Here is a 26762-nt window from a genome sequence, read left to right as displayed (position 1 = left end):
CTAAATGGCCAGCATTCTTCAAACATGTTAAGATCATAAAGACAAAAAAGACAGGAACTATCCCAGGTTAAAGAAGACTAAGGAGATCAGGATCCTTAAATGCAGGCATGAGTCTGAGATGGACCACAAAACAAATATCTGTGGGACCATTAGCAAAATTCCAATACAGTATATAGACTAGTTAATAATGTGCTAATTAATATCAATTTATTGATCTTGGTAACTATGCTGTGTGTTATCTAAGGTGCTAACAGTTGGCAAAGCTGAGCAGAGAGTATACGAGATTTCACTAATTTTGCAACTTTTAAAAAGTATGAAATTATCTCAAAATGAAAACTGAAAAAACTTCAAAAAAATAAACAGAACAGAATATAGGATAAGAGATCAAGTTCTGGTACATGGTTAAAACAGGTAAACCTAACGTATATGTTGCATAAATTATATCTAAATTTATATATTATATATCATTTATATTACTATATATCATATAGTAATGTCAATAGGATAAGTCATTGTTTGGTGCAAGGGTGGAGAAGATTGGAAAAGCACAAGAGAACTTTCTGGGGTGATAGAGATGGTCAATATTTGATTCTGGTGGTAGTTACATGGGCGCAAACATTTGTCAAAATCAAGATATTAACATTTAATGGGTACACTGTACTGTATTTAAACTATACTTTAAGAAAATTTACTTAAAATTTTTCATCTCAAATCTCTTTCATTAAAAGGAATTTCTGGTTTCTGATTCATTAAATAGAACACCTCTGTTTTACTGACCACAAATTTCAGGGCTAAGACACTAAAAGAAATATGAAAAAAGAACAAAAAAAAAAACCTACAACCAAGCTAAGTCAATGCTGTGTTAAACGCTCATAAATTACAAATATTTTATCACATACCTTATAGAAGAAATACTGGACAAGGTGTGCGATTCTCACATAATATAGATGTCCATGAGCCAACAGCAGTTTCTTTAAATGTTTAAACTTTGGGACCGCATAATCGCTATTCCTGGATGCTTGGCGACCTTCCTTGCCTTTAATACCTAAAATAAGACAATCTCTATAGGGTATTTTTATAGAGTAAGTAATCACCTCATCTGTTACTTCCATGTTTTTCTTGCTTACAAGTACAGTTCAATTGAATAGTTCAGCTTTGTTTTCTTAAGCAAAAAGTGCTTTTATCGGTGAGATTTACCAATAAAAAGTAAAATTGTTTAATTGGCAATTACCTATTTATAACAAAATATAAAACAAGTAATAAAATCATTATTTTAATCATGATAAGGCAAAAATTATACTGAGGAAAAAATTTAATCTGAAAAATATCTTGAAGGTACTTGGTTAGTGATTAATTATACATGGCACCAGACTAGGTGCTATATTAAAGCAACTCAGAGACCTGGGGTTTATGGTTTAAGAGCTCAAAACTGAAGAGTTGTAATGAGATGGTTAAGTCCTCATACCAAATGATACTCTGAGCAGTGGTTAGCTAACACTTAGTCCTGTCCAAAATGTCCATAAACCAGCTGATTCACACCAAAGATCATTGAAATTTGCTCTTGTCCAAAATGCCCATGAGCATACTCGGTCCTCACCAAATAGTTCTGGACAGCACCAAATTTCAAGGGGGCTTCACAGGCAGCTCTGTGGTAAAGAATCCACCTGCCAATACAGGAGATGCGGGTTCAATCCCTGGAGGGAAGTGGAGTTCCCCTGGAGGAGGGCATGACAACTCACTCCAGTATTCTTGCCTGGAGAATCCCATGGACAAAGTAGCCTGGCAGGCTACGGTCTATAGGGTCACAAGAGAGTCAGACACGACTTAGGGACTAAACAACATAATTTCAAGGACCTTTCTGTGTGGACAAAATGCACTATGGACATTTTAGACAAGATCAAATGTCCTGCAAGGCTGAGTAGCAGCCCATGCTCAAGCTTGAGCCCATGAGCTCAAGTGGCTTCAGGCCATTTCTGGTCAGTAGCCCATGAGTCAAACTAGAGTTCCCCAGTAAATAGGGTTACTTCCAAATGGAAAGAATTTGGGAATCCAAACTGCTTTATAATAATCTCCAAAATACTAATAATGCTATTATTTCTCCCCCTCCAAAAAAATGCTGGGGTGTTAGGATCGCTGCCTCCCAGAAACCTAACAGGGGGCAAAATGGTGAAGTCGTAGATAAGCTGTTGTTGCATGCCAACATGTAAATTCATCACTACAGCCCAAACGACCATGCATAGATATCAGCATGAGGAAAATTAGCCAGCCAGTTATCATTTCTGAGTTCCAAGCAGTTAAGGACCTCAAAAGATACAGTGTAGCAACATAAGCAGGCGATCTGGCCAGTGGTGAAAAATCAATAAAATTTCCTGCACGCTGGCAAAAATGAGAGCTAAATGATCAATCACACGGCCAAGAGGTTTCAGAAATTTGGTTTACTTGGCTAATAAAATAATATCCTCCAGCCTGGTATTGTTACATTCCCACCAGGGGTAGGACTTATGCATGGGCATATTCCATGATCAGATGAGAACCTTCATTTGATTAACAATGATCATTCCTGAATTCAAATTCAAGATGAGCAATGAAAACAATCTCTAGAATAATAAGACCACTCTACCTAAAAGCAATACTGATACCTTACAGCTGCCATCTCATTAGATGTTTCTTACCTATGCCCACATGGGATTCCAAGATCATGCTAACATCATTGGCACCATCACCTATCGACAGTGTGATTGGGCTGCCTTTTAAATTCTTCACCATTCTTACAATCTAAACGTTAAATACAAGAGAGGTATAGAAAAGGTCAAAGCAGAATGTGAGCTTGTACTCCACGGGGGTATTTGCCTCATTCACACTTTTAAATGGATGCCTTGCAAACAGAAAGGTGGTCTGTGCATATAATAGCGTCGAATTCTCAGGGGAGAACAACACAGCTTTTCAAAACGTAACACCAGTGCCCACTTGTTTCTGGTTTTGCTAATGGATGAACTGTCTAATCCATGCCTTCTACCCACATTAGAGAGCAGAACACATCCCCTCTTGTCACTGCTTCACATATCCTTTCAGATCAGGTAGTGAGGAGAGAAAGTAGAGACCAGAGAGCTGATTTAGGGTAATATGCATGGGGCAACCAGGACAAAAGTGGGCAGTGAGAGGATAATGGTTTTGGTCACCTCTGCCTCTCTCCTCCCTGCTGATACTCCAACCACCCCTGGGTGCACCCCAACCCTTATTTCCATCTACCTGCCGACTAAACTTTACCAAATCTTTGAGTGCTCAATATGATTTGATCTCTCATACAGGTTGCTGCATTATAAAAGGGGGTACCCTAAAGGTGATGGATGACCTTTGCAGAAAGATGCCTGAGATGTGTATAAAGCATCATCATTCCCTGAGTGTCTTTTAAAGATATGTTGATGGCACAGTGCAGCTCAATGCTGTGTTCAAGGTAGGTACTGAATAAAAGAAAACTTCTCCTGGCAGAGTTACTGTGGGAAGAATATTGGGTAAGTGGCTGTCCTCCTACCAATGACTGCTTTATGTGTCAACCCTCAAAACCCCTTGGAATCTAGCAGCTTTTAAACAGCTTATGTAAATAAGTAGTTAAATAATATCTTGCAAAAATTTTGTACTCTCAAAGGCTTTCACCAGGTAACATAAATAAAATCCATTCCCATATAGATTAAAAATAATTTATGAGGCAAAACCACCCTGCAGTCTTTTCTTTAAATAAAATTCAGTCAGGTTTTAGTTAAATTGCACACCAAAAAAACCTGATGCCCAATCCATTTGACACAAAAATGATGTTACTAGGAAATGCCAGGTTTTCCCCAATCCTTCACCTCAACTTGGTTCTTTTTAAAAACTTTATGAGTGTCAGAAATAATCAGTGAGTCAAAGACAAAAGTAAACTTATTTTTAATGGGCTACATTACTGGTTTAACTAATTGCACCTATTATACTGTATGCAGTAATGACCTAAAAGAAGAAAAATGCAGTCAGGAAAGGTCTAGGGAAGATGATAAAATTATCAAGGATGACAGCTTGTGCATGCAAATACAGATTAAAAAGATGAAAGCCAGTTGTTGCAGAAAGATAAAAGGATATATTGCTATGGACCATAAGCCCATAAAGATCTAGATAGATAAACATCAAGTTTTTTTTTTCCAGAAGTTCCAAGTCACCGAGATTAAGAACTCTTCAATCTCTAGATAGCCTCACCAAAAAAGAAATCAATTTACCAAAAAGTATTTATTGACCTACTATAACTATATGCAACACAATGTGCAAAGTGAAGTGCAAATCCTCAAAAAGGATATGTGGCTTGGTCACACACCTAAGGAAGCATGTAACGGGGAATGGATACAATAACATCAAAGAACTAGATTAACAATAAAAGATAATAATACTCAATATTTATGCAAGAGAATATATAACACTGTCATCTAAGTTGTCCACATAAGAAGGCCTATGATGTCAGAGAAGGGAGAGGACACTACAGGCCAGAATGATGAGAAACGATTTTATAGAAGGAAGCGTGGGTTGATCTAAACCATAAAGGACTGGTAATATATGCATGGATGGGGAAAAGGGTTTGGAGGAGTATTCCAGGGAAAGGCAAGAGCACAATCTAAGGCATACTGACAGTTAAGTCCAATATATGCTCAGAAAATGGGTCTGATTTGACCAGACCAATTGAGTTTTCATAAAGGGGACATGGACAGGTAGATAATATAATATGGGGCCATATTATAAAAGTGGTAACAGAGTGCATGAGAAAGGAGAAATGAGAAGAAAAGGCTAGACTGCAGGCTAAGAAAGAAGTTAGTCGACATGGAGTTCAATGAGCTGTTAAAGTCCTGGACCTGGAAGCTAATGGAAAGAGATGGAAAAGACAATGTACTAGAAAATGGTCAGAATTTGGTGACTGAGAGCACACGGAAGGTTAAAGCAGAGGGGACGTTAACATACAGATCTAGAAGTACAGTGTGCTCAGTAACACTTGTAAAAAAAGACAACGAAAATGACAACTGGACTCTAGAGAAGGTTGAACTGAGGTGATAATGACACCCCCAAGAAAACGTATTCACTAAGCAACTAGAGAAATCAAGTGGAACTCCAAAGACTGGGATTGGAGAAGTGATTTGAAAAACACCTATGAGTAGATGATAGTAGATGGTAGGTGATATTCTGGAAGAGGTGATGATAGTGAGAGAAATAAAAGAGACTACGGACTGAACGACAGCAGGGGTGGGGCTCCATGTTCTGGGTGGGAGAAGCAGCATGGTGTTAGGATTTCAGATACTGGCCTGGGCAGTGGAGCAGTCAAAACCCAGGTGACCAATCTGAGCAGCAGACAATGAATGTAGGGGGAAAATAAAAAGGAAAGAGGTATTACCTTTGATTAGAGGAACAGATTTCTATGGATATTGTTCTGATAGGATCTGCTTCCCCAGCTGGGGCTAACAGAGGCTCTGAAGCTTGAAGAAAGAAGAGCATATGATTGCAGTAGAAACTGTAAGTGAGAAGGTAGGGAGAGACGATTCCCTCAGTTAGGATGGGCTGGGTGCATGCACATGCCTGTGCAAGGTAGGGGCGAAGTCTGTGAAGGAGAAGCCAAAGACACAGCACCAGCCCCTGGGTCTAGAGCAAGCAGCTAAGGGATGGGAAGAAGCAAGACCAATGCATATAAAAGAATACAGTGTACACAGAAGTGAAAAGTTGTATACCTGACACTCTAAGGTTCCAGAGATGCAGTGAGTACAAGGAGGCAAGGTGAAGCAGATTAATGCAAGCTGGAGGAGCTGGAAAAGACAGCACATAGGGGGTGGCCTCTGCACTGGGTTTTGTTAGGAATATAATTTTTGTTAGGTCAAGAGGAATTCAGACAATTCCAGATGAGGAAATGATATGAGGGAAGTCCTGGAAGTTGGCGTGAGCATGGCACATGGGAAGGGACACAAAAGGGGAACAGCCAATAGGAGTGGAGGATTCACGCTGGATGTGGGAGTGATGGTGGACTCAAAGTGTGTACAGACACATGGAAAGGGTTCACAGGGGTGGCTGCCATACTGAGTCATCTGCCCTTCATCCTAAGGGACTAGGAAACTACTGAAAGGTTCTGAGCAAGAATATATGTTGGAAGGACACTTTTAACAAGATTAATTTGGGAGTATGGGGAAAGATATGGAAGGGGGAAGGGCAAAAGCAAGGGGATTAGTAAGATTAAATGAAACACTCTGTGTATAAAGTCCTAAGGGCTTGCTTGCACTAAGATGGAGACAAAAGGTTTAAGAAGATGGCACCAAAATGAGAGCTATGACAAAAGGTAGGAACAACAGGACATGGTGATTATATGGAGTGAGTGAGAAGAAAAGGGTCAAAGGCAGTTTGGAGACTTGGGGAGCAAAAGAAAAATGTCACTGGTGACAGGAATAATAAAGAAAAAGGGTAACCCAAACTGGCCTGAAGGAGAAAATTATAAATATCTGTCTTGGATACTAGAATTTAATGTTACAGAGGGAGTCCACATAGAGCCGTCTAGCAGGCAGCTAGAAATATGTGATTTAACAAAAAGGACAAGTCAGTCGAGTCATAGAAAAGGATGTGCTTATCCAAAGATAGGATTTAAGTGAAAAGCAGATAGAAGACATAGCCCCAGAAAAACCTAATAATCAGGGAGAAAACCAAGGATGAAACAAAAAAACACCATGTTGTCAAGATGGAAAAAAAAGAGGACTGTGGACTATCATAGAAACCAAGGGAGGAGAGTTTAAACAGGGACATAATTGCAGTGTCAACTGCAGTAGAGAAAGGAGGAGAAAATGGAAGACAGTGCAACGGATTCGGCAAGGAGTTTGCTGCTCTCCTCCAAGAGATTCTACAGACTAACATGGGAAGAAAGTATGCATGGAGCAAATGGAACAGTGGAGCCAGGAGTAGTGGGATGAAGGCAGCAGGCACCAAGCACTCATTAGAGAAGTTTGGAAGGTGGGCAACTGGACAGACAGCTTGAGGGGACAACAAGGTGCAGCACAGGTTTAATTCAAATTTGGCGGGAAGGCTCCTGAGTTGGACCACACAGAGGAAGAGGTCAGGGAAGATATAATAAGGTACTCAGGGACCTTTGAAGAGAATTAAAAGTGATCATTTGTATGTATGTGTACAGAAGTACCCAGGATGGAACATCAACTAATATCCAGTTACCTGGGCTTTCTGTAATGGGGCCATCCGACAGCAGAGCACTGCTGTGCACTTCATGCAGATCTGTAGGAAAATGCTTCTGTAATTGTTAGAACCAGAGTCTTGACTAGAGTTTAATATAAGAGACAGAGTGGAGCCATCAATGATTAATCCATATTCCTGATGTTCTGTCCATGCTCTGAAAAAAGAAAAATAATGCAAATATATTTGAATCTACTACACATTGCTTTTTAGGAACTTGAAAAAAACCACAAAAAGCAGACTTTATCGTCAATCTGGTTCCTGGACCTGTGAATTCTGAAGAAGCAACCATTTCTATTAATGGCACAATAGAGACTTTCTATCACATCTTTGAGGCTCAAGTTGCCCAGATAGAAGTCACTAAGTTCTAAATATAAAAATAATGAAAATCTAGCAGCCAGTCTCCATATAAGAAACTCAAAATGAATTTTGGAAATTACAGTTCAATCAGTAAAACTCTGATATGAAGACAAATCATTAGTCAATCTGAAAACTGAACGATGCAGGGAAAAGACAAAACGGCTTTGGGGTATACAAATCACGGAAGATATTCTTAACATTTTTGCCTGACTGACAAAACCTATCAATAGATCTGGCTTCTCAAATATGACAGACTACCAAAAAGACAAAGTGTTCATTAAAGAATTCCATATAATAATTTATGTTCTTTAAATAAGTATCATTTTATACTAGATTAGTGATTTTCAACCATAGCTTTCCCATTAGAGTCACGTAGGCAGCTTTTTAAAAAGCCCATGTCTTAGGTTTATCCACAGACAAATTAAATCAGAGTATCTTGGACAGAGCTTGGTTAGACTGGGTTGGCCAAAAAGTTCACCTGGGTTTATCCAGAATAGGTTCATTCATAACATGGAAAAACCCAAATGGACATTTTGGCCAACCCAATATATAGGCGTATTCTAAAAGGCTCCATAGGTTATTTGCATACATAGCCAGGACTGAGCAGTATTAGTTGCCAGGAAAGACAAATATAATGGGTGCCAACTATTTAAGAAAACCATATGGAGGGAAAACATAACTGAAAAAATGCTACCAATTAACATTTCATTTTTTTTGCAATTATGAAAAAACCAGCAATTAATCAATTTCTGCTCAGGCAATCTTGGATGCCATTTGAGAATCTCTGCAGAAGTGTTAAACGCAGCAGGGTCTTATCATTACAGATTCATTCGTCTAATGTTATGCTTCTCAAAGTTTACTGTTTAAAGAGCTGCTGTTTTACAGACTATGAGTAGTGACAGCCTAATATGCCTCATCATTCCTTCCTTCCATATTTTGTTTCATACTATTATGAGCATGTTTTATTCACTAATTAAAGAGATATCAATCATGTATTCCTTTGCTCCCCTACTCACAGAGCTAACAATGTCCAGAAAACAGTGGCTCAATAATCAATCAAGCAATATCTGTAAACATCAACTCTAACTAAGCCATATAGAAAAATGGAAAGAATTATTAACTAAATTTTTCCTGGAGACTAGAAAATCTTGGGGTGAAAGAGGCACACATGAGAGAAAATGCCCCACTAAACATGATAAATGGTTAACATCTGAAAAGAATAGATACATATATAACTGAATCACTTTGCTATATACCTGAAACTAACACAATACTGTTAATCAATTGTACTCCAATATAAAATAAAATAATTTTTAAAAAGGTTAATATCCAGTGATTGGGAGAATAAATACACACCAGGAAAGAACGATGGGTTCTTTATGAGGTATGACATCTAAAATGGAACTTGAGAGGACAGAAAGAGGTGAAGAAAGAGAGAATGAATGTATGGTGTGTGTGTTAAGTTTCTTTAGTTGTGTCTGATTCTTTGTGACCCCATGGACCATAGCCCACCAGGCTCCTCTGTCCATGGGATTTCCCAAGGCAAGAATACTGGAGTGGGTTGCCATTTCTCCAGTATGTGTGGTACACTAGGAAAATAAGTTGAAAAGGTCACCTGGGGTCTTTGATATGACCTAATTCTGTGGGTAATGGAGACCCACTAAAGGTTTCTGAGCAGGGTTATGATATGGGCAGTGCTTTACACCTAAGGACCAGTCATTGGGCAGAGTGCTTTAAGGCACAAATTACTAGGAATCTGATAAAGCTCCAGTGGAGAGAGTGAGAACATGGGTAGGGCTTGGGGGCGGATTTGCAATGGAAGAGACAAAGGAGCAGAAGTTGGCCAAAGGGATTCTGTGTCTCATGTTTGTGTAACTTGGGGAAGACTTCACCAAACTGCAGATGAATGAGGAAGAGGAAATGTTTTGAGATGGCGAGTTCAATTTTCCATAAGCCCTGGCTTTTACACAAGTGCCCAAGAGCTGCTGAATGGTGCTGCAGATTTAACTGTGTCTCTCATGAAGTCCCATGTTGAATCCCTAACCCTCAGGGTGAGGGTATTTGGAAATGAGGCCTTTGTGAGATAGATAGGTCTAGATGAAGTTGTGAGGGTGGGGCCCTCATGATGGAATCAATATCCTTATAAGAAGGGGAAGAGATAACATAGCTTCCTCTCAGCTAAGAAAGGATACAGCCCACTTTCTACAAGTCAGGCAGGGGGAACCTCACCAGAACTTAGCCATGTTGGCACCCTGATCGCAGACTTCTGGCCTTCAGAAATGCAAGAAGTAAGTTTCTATTGTTTAAGCCCCCCGCTCTGTGGTATTTTGTTATGATGGCCTGAGCAGATTAAGATAAATGCACAAGTAAAACATGTAATCTGGACTGCCTTAATAAGTACCATTTGGCTAAAGGAAGGAAACATTTATCACAGACAGTTAATAAAAACCTGTTTACTCTCACTCATGTCCAAGTAACAGAAGAACAACAGCTGTTTTAAAATTGGCCATCACCTCATGAATGTGGGTTGTTCATTTTTAAAGCCTGTGAAAACCCTACAGATGAGGACAGAGATACAGCAGAGTTGTTAAAAGCATAGGATCTGGAATTGGATAGACCTGTTCTACATCTTATTAGCTGTGTTACCTCGAATAAGTCACTTCATCTCTCTGAGCCTTAGTTTCCCTATTTTTAACATGAAGAAAATTAGTTGTTACTGGGTTGTTGTGAAGATTAAATGAGAATAATTTAAAGTGCTTAATGCTGTTCCTGGAACAAAGAGTGTGCTTAAGAAATGTAAAATAGTATTACCTAGGGGTCTTTGGATTTAGAAGAGGAAATCGATTTGCTTATGGCCAAGGTAAATTCCAGTAATTGGTTTAGACAAACCTAAGTCATGGTCAATGTATTTCTGGGTATTGAATTATTGTGGATCAGTGCCTTTCCTTGAGAACCCTAGGTTCTACAAGTTCTTCCTAAGCAGCTTGTTGAAAGCAGTCGAGTGGCTATGCTATCAAGTGTTTGGTCTCCTTTGAAGCATAAAAATTCACATAGAAAATGGCTCCAGGACCTCAACCTGCACAGAAACTGTTACAGAGACTGACTTTATTACATTCAATTTAAGAGACCATGAAAAGGGATATTTTTTCTTAACATGGACCAGGCCAGCATATCAATGCGAAATACCCAGACCCTAAATATTTAGAAAATGAACCACTTTTCTAAAGCTCAAGAAGTGTAGGTTTTTTTAAAAACAGAAACATGAAGTGGAAAGTGCCAAATAATCTCAAATAGGCCATTAGCCAAGTCCTCAGGGAAGGTTCTAACTCACAGGGATAAACCACCTACAACCAACCAATGATAAATTAGAGAAAACAGAGCTTTCTGCATAAGTAGCTGTGGTTTACATCTGTACCAAGGTCTAAATATGACAAATTGATGCACTTTCTTACTTTTTAAGGCTTCTAGTACTTTTAGGAAATTCACGCAGCAGCTTCTTACGATATTCAGTCAACAACTCATGTAATCGATCCTCTTTCCTTTCACTTTCTTCAATCGTCTTGGTGGTCAGTTCCAAGAGCTCGGTGTTGGTTTGGAAAAGGCGGCAGGCATAGCAGGTGGATTTTGCAGTCTCCATCTTGTCGCCAGTAAGCACCCAGACTTTCAGACCTGCGGCATGCAGGGCTTCAATGGTCTCAGCAGCTTGATCTTGTAGCCTGGGAACACAAAGGAAACCTTGTTATCTTTGAAAATTCCTGACACAGATTCTGCAAGAAGGCTTGTTAAAGAGAATATTCTTATAATTCATAGCAATTTTGGAATCTTGACATGTTTTAATAGTTACTTTTCTTATATATCCTCTACCCTTTCTAAGCATATTCTTGTTGGCATAATTTTACTTATTAAAGTACATTTCAGACAATGAGGTTTTGAAAGTTCATGACCTCTCTTGAGGTAACTGGTATCTAATGACAGAAATAAGAATCATCACTCTTAGCTAAAAAGTTCAGAATCTCACCAAATGGTCTTACTCATTGACACTTTAGCATATTTCATTATGTTGTCTACAAATATTTAATGTGGTTCAAAACTGGAAGGGCTAGACATCCTAATGAGATACTGAGAGAAGTCAGCAAATTCCCATCCCTGAGGACCTTGAAAGACAAACATTCTAAAAGACAATTTAAGCATAATTCTGAAAGGGAAGGACAGAAGAAGGATACTTTGTATTCCTTCTGGCTATAGAATAACAATGAAATTGTTGTTTAGTTGGCAAGTTGGTCTGACTCTTTGTGACCCCATGGACTGTAGCCAACCAGGCTCCTCTGTCCATGGGATTTCCCAGGCAAGAATACTCAAGTGGGTTGCCATTTCCTCCTCCAGGGGATCTTCCTGACCCAGGGATTGAACCTGTATCTCCTGCATTGGCAGGCCGATTCTTTACCACTGAGCCACCAGGGAAGCCCAACAGTGAAATTAGACTGTATGAATTCTATTAGAACCTTCCAACATAGCTGAATCTATGTTTATAACTTTGTGTTTGGGTTAAGCCTGATAATTCACATTCATTACTTCCAGAAAACTCCCAAAATAGAATCTAAAACATATTTTTTAAGCAGATCAATTTTGGAGCCCTATAATCATATCTAGCAGAGCCAATTATTTTAAAAATGTGCTCTAGTCTGTTAAACTTGGTTACAATGAGTTCTCATGTTGCTTGCTCTACCTTGAATTTCCCTTCTGCACATATGTCTGTCAAAATCATATCGATTCTACCAAACACCAACTGAATGATACCTCTAGCATAAAACTTCCTACACATAGTAAGACTACTTCATAAATAACTGTATAAATGAAGGGATGGCATAGGAAGTACTCAAAAGAGCTTAGAGATGACAGATTCATATTCTTCTAAGTCACAAATACTTAACTCAAAAATTATTTCCACAAACAGTTCAAAACCTGGTGTACAGACAAAGCTAAAACAAAGATTTCAAAGCTTGAGAATAAATAACCAATCTGGACAGATACTACTCTAAATGATTGGTCATTAAAATAACAAGAGTATCATTTTCTAGTTACTTGTCTTCCACTGCAGTGGCTCCAATTAAATGCATGTCTGTCTCAATCTCATCGAAAACCTTTTCCATTTTTTCTTCTCTGTCTTGTAAGGCCATTTTTGCCTCTATGAGCTGTCTGTTAACTCTTTCATAATCATCTGGAGCAATTTCTTTGAAGGCTATACAAAGTGTCCGATACCCCTCCTAGAAGCAAAGTAGGAGATCTCTAGTTATCCAAATAACAAAAACAAACAAAATACACTCTTTCAATACTCTTGCTTTATCATACCAAAAAAAACCATTCTGACTAATTTCCTTTTCAGTTAAAAAAGGGAGAAAAAACAGATTGCATTAGGTTAACATTCAACTGGGTTCAGAATAACAAAATAATACCTCTTGGGTTTAAAAAAAACACAAAAGCAGAACATAAAACAAAGATTCTTGAAAAGTCTTCAAAGGCTGCAAATTTTGAACAGAAACTTGCTCCAGGATGTTTTATATTAAAATAAGGAAAATAATATTACAAAATCCCCCAATACAAAAATAGACCATAAAAATAAGCTAAAATTCATTTAAATTGTCCTTTATATAGCAATCCACAGACATAGTCATCTCTAGCAGTTCTCCTTCTCTCTATTGAGGGGTGGGGTGCAGGCTCACCATTGCATTATGTTCCACATGGACTTTAATTAAGTCGATTTCATGATTTTGCACCCTGGGGAAAACTGCTGAGTCGGCTCCCTTACAAAAGAGAAGTATGTCTCCTAAAATAAAGAATCAGAGTACTTGACTTACTTAGAGTTAGATTGATATTGGGATTTTCATAACAGGTAACTATTACGGTAGCTTCTCCCTCCCAGCAGCTGTGTATCCTGAGACTGCCTTGGAATGTTTACCCAACTTGAAACAGACATCTTGACCTTCACTCTGTAAGGACAACATCCACCACCTCTGAGGACCAATAAGGACACAACTAATACCCCAGAGTTTACAGTATGCACCTCTGTTAAAAGATATACCCTGTGAGTGAATCACTTGTGTCAAGGAGCTGCATCTGACTAAATTCACTATGAGGATGCTGTCAACCACGGTCTAAAAGCCACATGTAGCATCTACAGATGTCAAGGAGCAAACTCAAGCTCAAACAAGAAAAAATCATTTTCAAAGTCTATACATGTTAGCTTTTAGCAGTAGCTTGCTGATTTTCACTGGAAACTGGAGAATTGCTCCGTAGAATGCTATTATAAATATAGCTTTATACCAGTCTGTGTACCCAGGAGCATAGACAGTTGACCTTTAAGAATGAGATTCCAACCTTATAAGGCAAAGTGCTAAGTTCAAGAAGTGAAAAAAAAATGGTAGCTCTGAGGTCAAGGGCCTTGGGAGACCACTTCCTCAGACATCTCACCATCTGCAATAGAATGTAGACATGCATAAGTACAGGTAAAAACAAGAATTCCACACGTTAGGTGTTTTTTTTTTTTTTAAATTTCTCTCACAGGGGCCTCCCTGGTGATCAAGTGGTTTAGAATCTGCCTTCCAATACAGGGGATGCAGGTTCAATCCCTAGTCTTGGAAGTAAGATCCCACATGTGGTGGAGCAACTAAGCCCATACACCACAATGAAGAGCCTATGTGCTGTAATTGATGCAGCAAGACCTGATGCAGCCAAATAAATAAATAAATATTAAAAGAAACTTCTCTCGCATATTGATGGTATGTTTAAAAGTCATAGAACAAATTCCACATTCACATATAATGAAATCAACGTTGTAACTTTGCAGTCACACCACAAAGTATGAATAAGACAGTCCCTCAACGGTCTGTCTATATCTTCCCATTCTCATATTAAGAAATTTTCAACAGATTTAATCCTGAAAGTTAATTAATAGGAAATAAATCAAGAATATTTTGAAAAACCACCCAGAGACATACATACAGAGATACACACAGACACACACTTACACAGAGGAATCTGAGCCCACAAATGAAGCAGCAATGCTACCCCATGGGTATTGCTGAATCTGAGCAGAAGGCATCACAGCCACCATGGCTTCTCCTAAGAACATGGGTGAACCCTGAAAGGATGGCACTGGTTCCCCTGCAAAGGGCAAGCTTCTCTATTGTGTGAAACAAAGAGCCCAGGTGCTAGAGTAAATCATGTGCCCTTTCCCAGTAGTGGGGCCTTGGTCATCTCTGGCTCACCTGCTCCCAGAAAGTGTAAAGCACTGGGGAGTTAGGATGGTCAGGGAGGGAGAACCAACAACTCTCTACACTCAAAACTACTGCTAGTAATAGCAAACCATGCAGTTGTAGCGGGCTGCCACAGGTAGACACTGGTGGTGATTGTTCAGTACCCTGAACTGTAAAAAAAAAAAAAAGTCACCCTTTCTGTTCCTGTTTGGATATCCAAGACTGAGAAGTGGAGCTCACTTCCCAAGAAAATTCATATATTGTCATACTAGGGGTTCTGCCACTGATACTTTGACAAGCTGAACAGGTGCTTACATAAATACATTCAGTGATATACAAGAGCTTTAAGTAATCAAACACTACTACATGAAATGTTTTTCTCTCTTGAAGTAGTTGATCAACAAATCTACAAATGGAAAGAGAGAAAAAGTCAAGTCTTAAATATGCATACCTGATTGAGTCTTCACAATTACACTCATACGACGGCGGACAGAATCAAAGTTCAAGGTGTGAAGAAGTTCATACCTTTAATAGAAAAAAAAAAAGTGAGAAAAGTGAAATACTAAGGCCACACTGGGGAAAAAAAAACACAACAGAAAACATCTTACATTAACAGAGCTTTCCTCTTGGATTAAGGGTTGCTGCTTGTGTGCACAATGGGTACTTTCCATTGTGTCTTTGGAATTTCTCTGCACTTGGAACATGATGTCAGAGAATACCAGCAGTGGTTAAGGGGTATCTATACCTTCTCATTATATGACTTAAAATAGTAAGGAGAGAGTGACTGCATAGGAATGAGGTACAAAGAGCTGTCCCACCAAGCCATATCTAGAGGCTATCTAGAAATAGTGCCATCCTGCCACTTGTTTTAATCATCTACGGAATGCCTACTATGTGTCGGGCACAGTGACAGATGCTGGAGAAGATATATGAATCTTCTCTTAAGGAGCTTATCATATGATAAGGATGTGTGTGTGAGTTAGTTGCTCAGTTGTGTTCGACTCTTTGCAACCTTACAGACCGCAGCCCACCAGGCTCCTGTGTCCATGAATTCTCCAGGCACGAATACTGGAGTGAGTTGCCATGCCCTCCGCTAAGGGATCTTCCTGACCTAGGGATCAGACCCAGGTCTCCTGCATTGCAGGCAGACTCTTTACCATCTGAACTACCAGGAAAGCCCATGATAAGGGAGGCAGAGGTTAATGAAATGACTACCTCCTAGTCTTCAAAATACTGAAGTAAAGGAACACACAGAGGAGATGTAGGAGCACAGAAGGAAGGCCTCCTGGAGGTGGTTTTGCCTGAGCTGTGTTTTATAGCAGTGACACGATGGAAAAAGGATATCATGGCACTCTGAGTATAGAGAAGAGCATGTGTAAAGGCAGAGCAACATGAGAGCACATGGCCCATGGCGAGACTGACAATAGTCCACATAAGGCTGAGATCTAGTTGATAGGGGAGCAGCAAGAGAAGTAGGCAGGGGTTAGGACCTGACAACACTGTGGGCCATTGCAGATACTTGGGATTTCATCCTAAGGGCAATAGTAATCCATTGAAGGGTATAAAGAGTGGAATGATATGATCAGCTCTGCGTTGCACTGGCTAAGCTGTACAGTAGATGAAATGAAGAAAAATAAGAGTTATTTGAGAATAAGCTATACAGTAGATGAAATGAAGAAAAATAAGAGTTATTTGAGAAATGTGTGGAAATAGTTTCTTGAAAATAAATAACTTATATACAACTATCTGATTTAAAAGTATTTACTACCAAGCTTGTCTTTGATGGGAGTGAGCAGGTCACTGGTTTGGGGATATAGAATATGTGTGTAAGACATTTACTTGTAGCATAATGTCTCATTTGCTATTGGCCAGATGGGGGTACTGTTGTGAACTGGCTAGAATCTGGACTTTGACAATAACTCGGCTCCTTCCTGGCAGTCAAGCCAAAGAGCCTTCCTCTGGTTCTTGAACATTCCTTTCCAAAGAGGCATATTCCCCAGCAAACTTACATGTGTTACAGGTTTATGAGATGGGTCTCAGGAGATGCTAGGAGTCAGAATGAAAGTCAGATAATTATATTTCAAGTTCTTATAAAGGATATAAAATTAATCAGAGGACCTAATTAAAACCTGTTATTAAGGCAAGGTGGATTTGTTTGTTGGGATCTCTGTGGCAAAAAGAAAAAAAAAAAAAAGGAAATGTGGAGCTTACTACTACATCAGAGTATTTGCCCTGGGGCTCACACACAAGTATCTAGAATAAGAGAAAAGTTTCTGACACCAAAGCTATTACGATTGGCAGGGCGTGTAATCCCAAAATGATTCATTAGGTTCTAGACAGCAGAAGGTTTCATACATGTTCACTGATTTTTCTTGCAGCATGTGTTGGAGACCTGAAATGGCGTCTAAAATTCAGAAAAGTCCAGGCAGATGCTCATTCAGGCTACTGGATCGATGTGTGAACAAAACTGGAATCATTTACACCTCAAACACTAATTTCTGCCACTCTACGAAAAATGTCTTCTACTCCAGCTACATTTATATAAAACTCTTACCTGGGAAAGCAGAGTCTTATATTTATAGATGCAATCACTTCCTTTTGCTGCCCTTCCTAAATCCATCTAAAGCTGACTGTGGAGTTAAGAAGTGAGAATCATCAAACATACAGGGCTACTTACTCTTCTATTTCTTTTCTTTGGTTCTCTACTCTCATATAGCCATTCTGAACTCCTACAAATGTGAATCCATACCTGTGAAACAAAATAAAAAAGACCGTTGTGTATTTTTAAAGAATGATAAATTCCCCTTTGCACTGGGGTTTTTCATACTTGTTTATTGTTTTCTTCTTTTTCATAAAACCCCAATCTATAGCTGTACTTCCTTTTACTGGCTGAGATATAACACAGACCAAGTCAATGCCGAGTCACAAATCATAACCAAAAAAAGAGGCAATTTGTAATTTCAATTCTGTAGCTAACACATGGGGTGTCCTTTTATCCACTTAATCATCTTGGGCCTCACGGATAAAGCAGGACTTTCAATAACCAAATGATATCAAAATTGCTGGAAGTACTTCAGAAATAACATGTGTTATATGAAAAGTGACCATTGTTAGAAGATTTCCAAAATATAATGTGAACATTTGGACTTCTGGCTGGAATGCACAAATAGTGATGAAAGTTACCACTATGCATTGCTATATTCTTTTTGGTCTTAACTGGTTAGGTTTGGGAATTTTTTCCAACTTTACGATAAAGTAGCTTTGCTCCTTATTAAAGAATAGCGATACCTATAAGATAAGGTTATTGAAGCAAGTAAGAGAAAAAAACAAAATAATGCCTGTCCTCCTGTGATTTCACTTTCTTTGGAGAAATACAAGAAATGTTTGATTTTTTTTTTACTCTTTGAAAATGCTAATGTATTTTTCTACAACTTATTTTGGGGTTTTAAAATAGCATTACTTACTGAGGTATAACTAATGGAGAACTGCAAATATTTAACATGTGCAACTGGATAAATTTGGAAACATGCATATGTGACATCATCATCACAATCAAGGGAAGAGATATCCTGACATTTCTAAGTTTCTTTGTGTCTTTTTGCCTTTTTGTTGTTTGGGGCAATAAGAACATTTAACATATGAGATCTACTCTTTTAACAAACTTTGAAGTGAGAATACCATATTGTCAACTATAGGGAGAACGTTATTATTATCCTGAAATTATTCATCCAACATAACATATGTGCTTACTTTTTAGCTCCTTTGACCAAAGCTATTTCATCTGGTGAAGATGACATATAGGTTAATTCAGATGACTCTGTAACTCCATCAACAGTATCATTTGGTTTAACTTCTACAGTGTGACATAAACACAAGGCACGCAGAAAGAGCTCTTCTCGATTCTGTTGAATAGTGACAGAAAAATGACTATATTGTTTTTACTGTGATCACTTGGTAAGTAGTCAATGAACAGAGAAAAGTTATTAATGTGAGAGCATGTTGCAACCACCAGCAAATTGAATAGCAGAAATTTATGAATTCCTAACACTAAAATGAGCTATATATTCTCCTAATCCCTGCCAACATGCCTGGTCCCCAGCTAACATACCTTAGGGGCTCTATCAACTCATTCTTACTGCAGTGCCACCTAATCCCAAAGCAGTGACATCTCCATGGCCTAAAAGAGTGCATTCAGTTCTAATTCACAATCTGGCAATAGCTCAGGTGCATGGAGACTCTGGTTCATTTAATGCCTAGACACTCCTGGGGCTTGAATGATTTCAGTAGACATCATTCTTGGAGTAGCTCATATTTTTAAAGACAAAGCACCAAATATGATCACACAGTGAAAGATTTACCCAAATGCCATTTCTTATAATGTTCTCTTTCTATAAATTCTACTTGTTTACAAATTCCAGAAGTGTCCATAAAATAAGAAAGGTGAAGCTGCAACAACGAACAAATGGCTATTCAAAAGTTTATGTCACGTGCCAAAATCCTTCATTTCTACTATGTTAACATATGCCTATCTAAATTGATTTCTCAAGGTAAAATGGTAATGCAAAAAATGCCACCTTATCAGCTCTGTCCAAATATGGTAACGGTCCATCAGTTTGAGAGAGTCCATCAGTCTCCTGAGCTACACCTTTATACTTATGCCCATCTATGCAGCATTCAATGAATTCCATGCTGTTTTCGGTAAGTGTTCCGGTCTTATCAGTAAATACATAATCCACCTAAAAACAAGAATACAAACATATACATTCTTACTTTCTTCAATGTGATTAACTTTTAGTTAGCATGGCTATTTTCATATCCACAGAAGTCACCTTTTCCAAAGACTTGTCAAACGTCAGACAATGACAGAAGCAGTATTATCAAATGAATGAGAAATTAACATGTATTGTTTAAAAGATTCTGAAATAGTATCACATGTCTAAGGTTCTTGTTGTTCATTCGCTAAGTCGTGCCTGACTTTTGGTAGACCTACTCAAATACAGGAGATTACTAGGAAGGAAAACTGCGGCTATTTTGTCTAAACTAAGACTCCTTCAATTTAACACCCACTTGTTTTGATATAAAGAAGTTAGCATAACAAAAGTCAATTTTCCAAGCAGGAAACATTTTATGGACCACTTATTTCTCTATTTCTCTGACACACACAGAAAATATATTTGATAGGAACTAAATTAATTCGGCCCTGGAGAAGGAAATGGCAACCCACTCCAGTATTCTTGTCTGGGAAATCCCAAAGACAGAGGAGCCTGGTGGGCTATACAGTCCATGGAATCGCAAAGAGTGGGACACGACTTAGCAACTGAGCATGCACGAATGCAAATGGGATGTAACAAAAGTTTTCCTTGAAAAATAAAATTTTCTATAAATATACTGGATTGAAGTGAAATGCATTGTGTCTTATACGTATGTAACAGTTACAGAATATAGACAGACAGGGGAAATAATAATAACACTTAATTAGGAGACACAGTAAGTCAATAAATGATCAAAAACATAAATGAAATTTCTTCCCCAATACTATGTATATTTTCAGATACTCCTCAAAAAAGTTTCCAAATTAAAAAAAAAAAAGGAGCAGAGTTTATAATGATAGGTTAAAGTATAAGCATACTTTCATAAATAATGGAAAAAATAGGCTATGAAATAAATTTTCCATGTAAAATAAGCCTTTTTGAGCATTTCCATTTTATCTCAGTTTTTATCTCTTCTATTTATAACATCTGGCTTTTGGAAACCCACAATTTTATCCTCCTTTTTGGCAATTTATGCTTAAATAGTTAAAATTACGGGCTGACAGGAACAAGCATAAGTACAAGATTAAGGTTTTTATTATGTAAGGGAGAAAGAGATGAACTGTGGCAGTAGCTGCTTTCTAATTATTTTTCAAAGCTTTTCACGGTAGCAGCACTGGCACAAATATAGCATTCCAATCTTCTCTTTTTTCTGTTAGCCAGCCAAGTTTGAATTCTCCCTTTAAATTAATCCAAGTGCTATTATTCCTGTATCATCTAGATTTTTCTAGTTAAAGTGAAATTATTTGGGGCTTTTTGTGTGATCAAAATTATTAACCTTCATTTTCTCCCAAAAGGTTCTCCTGGGTTGGTGCAGCTCCTACAACTGAGTGAGCATTAACCCATTTTGAAATCTTTTATAGATGACAAAGGTAATAACTTTAAAAACATAAAGTGCAACTGTTTGCCTATATATAACAGTTTGTACAGCATGGATCTGTCTACAATTAATCTCAAAGGTATAGGCCAACAAAGTATACCGTGATAGAGGGATTATCAAACCGTAGTCTGCAGCACACTCAGTTGGAGGGTGCTTGTTAACTCAAATCACTGGGCTCTATCCTCAGAGTTCCTGACTCAGTAGGTCTTGGGGTGGGGCTAGATAATGTGCACTTCTAATCAGTTCCCAGGTGATGCTGATGCTGCTGTTCCTGAGCTCATGCTCTGAGAACCAATGATCTAATATATGCACTATACTAAGGACAAGAGGAGGAGAAGATCGGCTGTTATTAAAGAGTATCCTCATACTTATAGGAGAGACAGGGCTGACGAGTGAGAGGCTACTGCCTGCCTCCGATTCTCATCAGCCTCCTCTTCTTTAGTGGTAGGTTTGAGTTGGTTGCAGACCCTCTCTATCAGCAAGCAAGCTCAAAGTCATCAATTTATGGATAGAAAGCCTAAAGTGAGATAGCTGTTCAAGAATGGAGAGAGCCCTAAGATAAAGGCTGAACACATGAAATCATCTAGTTTATAGGTCAAAATTGGTCAAAATATTTTTTATCATTTAACTTAATGAAGACCTTCTACTGGAGTCATGGCTCTAACACCCAGTAACTTTGTGACCTTGGAAAAACTCCCATCTCTCTGAACATTAAACATTAGCCTTAAATAATCAAAGCTGCTTCACGAGACTGTAAAGATTACTAAATATGCTTGCAAGCTCTAAGTTGTTACATAGATGTTGACTGTCATTGCTGCTGACCTGATCAAAATCATAGTACTGAACTCTTTCCATCATTTCATAGTCCCTATAATTTTTCTGATAATCATCACATTGCTACAGTTAGGGTACGATAAGTGAATTTCTTCAACTATATGGTGAACAACTCAAGGTTTTCTTGTTTACTTTGTAACAGTAGCCCCCAGTACCAAGAACGTATCTTAGATAACACAGAACTTTAGTGCACAACCACTAGATTGAATTACTGGAATCAGAGTATATACTCTGGCATACTGCTGGGCATAGCTGAGAGACTGAGAGGGCATATGAAAGAACAGGCTATCCCCACAATTTTTTAAAGGTTAAAACCATTTGATTGTCTAAAGGACAGATGTCTAATCATAAAAGACCCCATTCTATTCCAATTGAACTGAGCAGTCTACTTCTTTTTGCTTTTCAAGTTAAAGACGAACAGTGTTCTAAACATATCTTCCTATTTTCTTTTAATACCAATGTGGGTCACTTTGAAAGAGGTTAAGCAAGTGTTTGCAATGGTACTGATGGAAATTGACACTGCTCTTAAGTAAAATAAAAGTCCTATAGATTTTAAACTATGACTCATCAAGGAGGAAGCTGGTTACACTTGATTTTGTGTGTACTGGTCCACTAAATGCAAAATGAAATCATTTTAAGACTTCTTTGCATTTTAATTTAGGTTGTTTCTACACATACAAGCTGATGTAAGTTGGTATGATGGTAAGTTGTTTTTATACTGTACAAATGTAAGTGGTGGTCTGGTTATTACCTTAGTTAGTTGGTTAAATGACAATCATACCCAAAAAAGCAGGTTTTAGTGGGGAAAAGAAGTGGTGGCTAAAATGAAAACTGGTTTGTTCTCACTGATCAGATTTATTATTAATAGATCATTATCCAAAGCTCTATTTTACTTTCTGAAGTATGAATAAGTCTAGATGATAGGAACAAAACCACATCCTCATAGATAAGATGGAATCTGATGAGGTGGAGATCTGGCCTGGATATCCTGCCTGTCTCTCATGAGAATTAGGTGCCACATGTGGAAAGATGGCTGTTCTATTTGCAGCAGCTGGGGACTTGCCATGTTCACCCTTGGGTAGGTTAATCCATGCAGTCAGGCACTGAATCTAGAATAGGCAGATCAGCTGTCAGGGAAAAGTTCACCAGAGGTGGCTTATAACTCATTTTTCCCCCATGCAAAAGAGTTGCAGAGTAATGCCTTTCACTGGGACTAGAGCAGTTCTACCAGGCTGTCCCTGGATGAAAAGTTCTGGTTTACAAAGGCTAAGGTCAGCTGTGGTCACTGAAGTGACCTAGAAAAGAAACTTCTGGGAACAATATATAAGGGAAAGGCATTTGCCTGTTCATGGCTTTTTCTATCCTCTGTGACTCAGTGTCTCTGTGGGAGGCAGATGCCACCCTCTGGGATCCTGGAGTCCTAGAGTCAGGTCTCAACATAATGGTATCTGGAGAATCCTTTCAGCCTTGTGAGTAGTTGTCAAGAGGATACTCTAGTTTAGGCAAAGGTTGTGTAAAGAACAGAAATAGAGAGTGGGGGTAGTGGGAGACTGAATTCAGGAGCAGAGTTTTGAGGTATAGGTGCAAATCTGTACCATTTAAAACAACTGTGAGGCCCTGTTTCAGCCACACAGTTCCATTAACTGATTCTGCATCTCCTAGCCCCAGAAATGACATTTCCACAGCCTTGACATTCTAAATATAAAGAGAAGTAAATGCAAGCCAAAACACTCCCCTCGGCTTGTGAAAATCATTACGTGACACAGTAAATTCAGATAAAGGCAAAAACTTTCTCAAAACTAGTCAGAAAAGAACCCAAGAAGTCACCACTTGAAGAATTACAGCTAGGCTGCAGCCTAGCATTTGAAAACAACCTAGGTTAGCAAGAAGGTCAAAGCTTGGACTACACTGGTACATGAAGCAAAAGGCATTTAGTGGAGTGCATGTCCTCACATCTTCCCTTCATTTAAATTCTTGCACAGAATAAACAACTCTGCTTTCTAGGTCTATATTCCATCTGATCAGAAATGTCCAAGAAAATGTACCAAGAAAATGTCCATAGGACAACTTTGGTCAATTTGGTTTATGGAAGAAAATATATTTATAAAATAGCTTTATTAACACTACCTCATATCCTATCCCTAAATGATTATAGATGTTGATGAAGACTACTTGTTTCCTGTTTCAAAGCAATAACCCATAATCAACACCACCAACAGGTTGAGTTTTAAAGAGAATTTCTGTAACATTCAAATGTAATACATAAATCGGGTCTTTCTCAAAAATGCCAGCAAAAACTGACGCTATAGTTAAGATAACATCGCTTGCCTTCATTACATGCCTGCATGAAGAAATTTTTATTGAGTTACATTTCCAAATGTGAAATGGTCGCAAACACTGGTGATCCAGACTACAATAAAAGCAATTTTCACTATGTTACCTTATTTTAAGTAAAAATGAGTTCTTACCTGACCAAGTTCTTCATTAAGGTCTGATGTGTTAACCAGGGCTCCTTCATTAATTTCTTCATCATAGAAGTCATTATCCCATGAAATGAAGAAGGAGCCCAAGAATTTTTGCATTTCTACTGTTACATACATGGAGACAGGAATGATAAAGTTGAACAGAACCATAAATGACAGGAAGTCGGTGAACATTTTCAAAACCTAAAAAAAGGGGAATAGTTCATGATAATTAAACACACAGTTCCATCAAGCAAGTGTAATATAAACTTTCTATCTTTTAATTTCAATGCTGAAAGCACTGCTCTTGCTATAGAAAAGAAACTTCCCAATGACACTATATCATTGGTCAACATTATTATCATAGCATGTGAAAACATGTAAAATACCCTGAATTTTGTCACTTTTGTTTAGTGAACGTACCTTGACTTAACACTTATTACTTCCTTAAGGTCTCTGCTTCTCCCACCCTCAGATATGAATGTAGGATCAAAGTTTTCATGTAGGCATCCTTTATGTTTCTATCATGATATATCACAAGCTCATAACATATCAACATGCCAGACCTTTTGACCCAGTTGCCTAAAACTCTTAACCTAAGAGTTAAAAACAAGGATATATGCCTAGGGTTAAGGAAAAAATCCTAGAATGTCTTAAAGTTAATGGCTTGGGGCTACCATACAACCAAGAGAAATCCCTAATACCAAGGTATCATTATCTGAGCAGTATTTCAATAAAGGGTGCCCCTGTCACAATGTACTAGGGTTACAATTTTCAGCATAAAACAAATTACCTTCCAAGTTTCCCGTTCTTTCTGGGTCTTTTGGTTATACCAAGGTTCATCATTATATGGGGTACTTTGCCAAACATACTTTAGAGTAGTGCATATTGCAGCTTTGGTCAGTAAGATAAATAAATACACAATCAGGAAAGCGTTAATAGATCTGAAAAATAAGATATTATGAATTTAAAAACCATTGAAATACTGAAGATATCAACCAGGTATAGACTAAATTGTTCAGTTTTCTAAAGCTTCTCCTATGTACAACGTGTAACCATAGTGCAGGCCTGTATGGGTGAACCTCAGTTATCACTGCTAAAGCATTACTCTTGACTGGTAAAATGGAAAAGTCACTCCTAACCGTAATCCAAAGTGCAATGGCTGATTAGCTCAACACACCTTTAGTAAGGATCCTATAAAGTGACAGAACATATACACCATTACCAGAACATACACACCATTACCTACTCAACCCTTATAAAAGGAGTAGATTGTTTCCAAACCTGAATCCTAAAGGTTTGGAATAGAGGGTAGAGGAGCAAATGTGAAATAGTCAAGCTTAGTGCAGATTCTTTTAATCCCAAAGTAGAGCTATGAAGAGGGTGTTACTGATATACTGCATGTCCATGGCAACAGGAGAGTGAGGTCTGTGCCAGTACAAATGGCTTTGAAGGTGTGTCAAGTACCACACAATTATTTGCAAGGAGACTATTATCTGTGTTGCACCAACTCCTTACATACAGCAACTAGAGGACCCCAAACCATTAACCGCCAGCAAAAGAGAATAAATTTTACCTAAACTCTGCCCATGAATAGCTAAGTGAGCTTAGGTAAATCACTTATCATCTTTAAGACTATTTCTCTATCTGTAAAGTGGTCAGACTAATAGGAATTACTCCAAGTTGCTTAGAGGATTAAACCAAATCAGCCATACAAAACAATGAGCATAGTTTCTGGAACAAAAGAAGTGCTTAAAATGGTAATGCACAATTTATGTTGTTTTTTTCATACTGTTGATATTTGGAAATACTGAGAGGTAACAATTTCAGTTCAATAACAAAGAAATTGTGAGGCACACTAACTTTTCAACAGCAGAACGTTTCTGAGATTTCCCTTGGTAGTTCAATGCCATTTTGGTTTCCATTCCAGTGTAAACAGCAACTCCTAAGGAATAACAATACGATGAAAATTAGGTTACAAATGAGACTGCCAACCCAACTCCCCACCCAGTTGGATCTACCAACTTTTTCAATCTACAAAAATAGGAATTCTAAACTCTCTTCTATTTACCAGTTAATAATCATTTACAGTATACTTTTATAGTATAATTTTAATCAACATAGTTTGTCATATTTCAAGTTAGTTTACCATCTTATAAATTCCCAACACGTAAAAAGAGACTTAGACTAAATGGAATTAAATGCCATGTTCAATTTTTTTACTGCACTATTTATGAACATTTAGGTATTAAAAGGCCTATTTCTAGTAAGTATATCTTAAAAAAACGTTCACCATATATCTTCTTGGTATTTTTTAGTGTAGCTCCTTTCAACAAGAGATTTTCAGGTCCCAAAGACCTAAACAAAAAATGAACACAAGTTACTCAAAGAGTCCAACTAATAGCACCATCAACTTTGGGGACATAGTTTGCTC

The 26762-nt window shown here is 38.1% G+C and overlaps 1 protein-coding gene across 19 annotated transcripts in view; it reads right to left on the bottom strand.

Annotated features, from left to right (window-relative positions):
* ATP11C (ATPase phospholipid transporting 11C) overlaps positions 1-26762 on the bottom strand; it is a 172381-nt gene that overhangs the window by 39528 nt on the left and 106091 nt on the right. For 15 of the 19 annotated variants that reach the window (XM_060408250.1, XM_060408251.1, XM_027963685.3 and 12 more), the window contains 14 exons: positions 26622-26686; positions 26192-26273; positions 25122-25272; positions 24335-24532; positions 19418-19579; positions 18594-18745; positions 17521-17592; positions 15295-15368; positions 13311-13414; positions 12673-12854; positions 11043-11306; positions 7213-7387; positions 2673-2775; positions 900-1045 (listed from right to left, as the gene is read on the bottom strand). In XM_060408250.1, coding sequence (XP_060264233.1) covers positions 900-1045; positions 2673-2775; positions 7213-7387; positions 11043-11306; positions 12673-12854; positions 13311-13414; positions 15295-15368; positions 17521-17592; positions 18594-18745; positions 19418-19579; positions 24335-24532; positions 25122-25272; positions 26192-26273; positions 26622-26686 — 1930 coding nt within the window. The remainder of the gene's footprint in view (positions 1-899; positions 1046-2672; positions 2776-7212; positions 7388-11042; positions 11307-12672; positions 12855-13310; positions 13415-15294; positions 15369-17520; positions 17593-18593; positions 18746-19417; positions 19580-24334; positions 24533-25121; positions 25273-26191; positions 26274-26621; positions 26687-26762) is intronic. The other 4 variants (XM_060408262.1, XM_060408260.1, XM_060408261.1 and 1 more) reach the window with 1 other exon arrangement.

The sequence above is a fragment of the Ovis aries genome, chromosome X (genome assembly GCF_016772045.2).
Source record: "Ovis aries strain OAR_USU_Benz2616 breed Rambouillet chromosome X, ARS-UI_Ramb_v3.0, whole genome shotgun sequence".
In the NCBI taxonomy this organism is placed as follows: domain Eukaryota; kingdom Metazoa; phylum Chordata; class Mammalia; order Artiodactyla; family Bovidae; genus Ovis; species Ovis aries.
Note: the sequence above shows the minus strand (reverse complement) of the source record. Positions and strands in the feature narration are given on the sequence as shown.